We start from the raw sequence: 2,120 nt of genomic DNA, 5'->3' as shown, positions 1-2,120 counted from the left end.
TTTTTTTTTTTTTTTTTTTTTTTTTTTATATATATATATAAATACGGTGCACTAGCACCCTTTTTTACAGGTGAAATTTTGAAATGACAGTGAAGATTCTTGTTTTTGAAATTCCTTGGAGAAATAGACAAAGCCAATCGGGAATCTGCGTGTTCAGTGGTATGACACTGTAGACTTTTTCCACTTCTTGTGCATTTGTAAAGTTTATGGTACTTCTAATATCAGTATGAAAACACTTTCATCCCTAAGGGCCATGTTTAAAACACACAAAAACATATTGGTAGTCAAGTAGGCAGAAACATTCAAGTGTATGTTGATATTTATTTGTAGCTACATGAAACTACATAACCATTATCTCAGGGTGAGCAGTAATTCTTATCCCCTTCTTTAAACTTTACTTTTTGTCAGCTGACATCACTTTGATCTCTCAAGTAATCAAGTAAGCACTTTTATAAACCACTGAAAGCGAGAATTCAGATTCCGGACACACAAAACTATTATTTTTGATGGAGAAAGCTGTGATTTTTAAAAGTGGGGGAGGGAACTGCAAATCCACTATAACAAAGGGCATTTTTGAATATTCATTGGGGGTATAGGTGATATTTTGTTCCTTTTATTAAAAACACTGTTATTGGACATGAATGCCACTTTTTTATAGTTGTGGGCTTCTCTAAAGCATTTTTGCTCTGAAGGTGTTCGGGTATCATGATTATTTGATTTGGGCTGAGCAGCAACAATTGGAGTTCTACCTCTTATTGTGTAGTTTTGAATTTAATGCCTGACAAAATTGCAAGCTTCCCTTTTACATTGTTGCAGGGAGAAGAACCCAGTGAATCGGAAGGATTGTTATTGAATGAGCAGTGAATTAGGGAAAGACTTCATGTTGAGATGAGGTGTTTTCCTCCCAATGCAATTTTTGATGCCCTTGGAAAGAGTGGTAGGCTGCTTTGTCTTCCTGTTTTTTGGCCCATGCAGCAACACTTATCTGTCTGTTGTGAGGCCTTCCTGTGATCTTGCCCTGTTTTTTCCCCTTGCCTTTTACGGAAACCTGTCCCAGTGAAATTGCTTTGATGGTGTCAAGAACAAAGTCTGAATGCTGCACTCCAAACTCGTTCCATGCTTTTATAGAATGAAAAAAGAAAAAAGAGTGGAGTTAAGAATAGGATTGACCTTAATATACCTCATATCATTGTAAAAATGAGAAAACCAGGGACATGTTTCATGTAGTGGAAATATTGTAGTATGTGTTAGCTTATTGTGTAATCATATAATGCCACCCGTGTTTACAAATGAAGCTGATTTGTTGGAATACAAATGTACAATTTATTTTTTTTTGTTTTTTTTCTGTTAAGCGGTGATGCCAAGCAGTGTTTCATTGTAGAGTAATACCTAGACTTTCATGATTTGTCTCATTTCTCCCTTGTTTTTGTTACTTGCCATGTGTTTTGATATGATTACTAGAGAGACTTTGTTTACAATAATGTACAAAAACACTAAAAATGTTTTTGTTTTTGTTTTGTTTCTGATGCATGATATGAAGTTTTTTTTTTTAATGTTTTTCCTCTGATCACTATTGCACCAAATGTTTGTAGCATATATTGTCCCGACTTCAGTCTAATTTTTGTCATAGGGCTGTACATGTCAGATGACTTTATAAATGATTAGGTAAGCCAATAAAAACCTTTTGTTATAAAACAAACCTATTTTAACATTGGTCCAGATAAGATTTGGGGAAACATTAAGCCAGCTGATACAGCAGGAAATACATTTTTTATTTTATAAATAAAATAAGACAGTTTAAATTTCCAGTAAACCAGGCTTGACTGTTATAATGACTTACAATAGTCTGTTTTATTACATTTTAGCTTTTCATTACATAGCAGACTGTGTGCTTAAGCGAAGGGTTTAGTTAGCGAGATTTAGTGAGAGTCACTTTATAATGACTGATTCAGCCCTCATAATCGTAGTATAAATGTTAAATAATGAATATGCAGTTGTCTGTTACATTTTATTGTTTAGCTCTTTCAGACTATAACCTTGTAAACTAGAAATAAAAGGATTTTCAGTGCAATACAGGTAAAATCCAGGTAATACTGTTGCTGATAATCAGTCCTGAATTA

The 2,120-nt window shown here is 33.8% G+C and overlaps 1 protein-coding gene across 2 annotated transcripts in view; it reads left to right on the top strand.

Moving 5' to 3' along the window:
• The window catches only part of LOC107661093 (zinc finger protein 281-like), a 13,766-nt gene extending 12,575 nt beyond the window's left edge, over positions 1-1,191 (top strand). For both annotated transcript variants that reach the window (XM_016450546.1, XM_016450545.1), the window contains exon 8: positions 817-1,191. In XM_016450546.1, coding sequence (XP_016306032.1) covers positions 817-853 — 37 coding nt within the window. In that variant the 3' untranslated portion in view covers positions 854-1,191. The remainder of the gene's footprint in view (positions 1-816) is intronic.
• The last annotated feature ends 929 nt before the right edge of the window (positions 1,192-2,120 follow it).

Source organism: Sinocyclocheilus anshuiensis, unplaced genomic scaffold (assembly GCF_001515605.1).
Source record: "Sinocyclocheilus anshuiensis isolate Anshui unplaced genomic scaffold, SAMN03320099.WGS_v1.1 scaffold27, whole genome shotgun sequence".
NCBI lineage: Eukaryota > Metazoa > Chordata > Actinopteri > Cypriniformes > Cyprinidae > Sinocyclocheilus > Sinocyclocheilus anshuiensis.
Note: the sequence above shows the minus strand (reverse complement) of the source record. Positions and strands in the feature narration are given on the sequence as shown.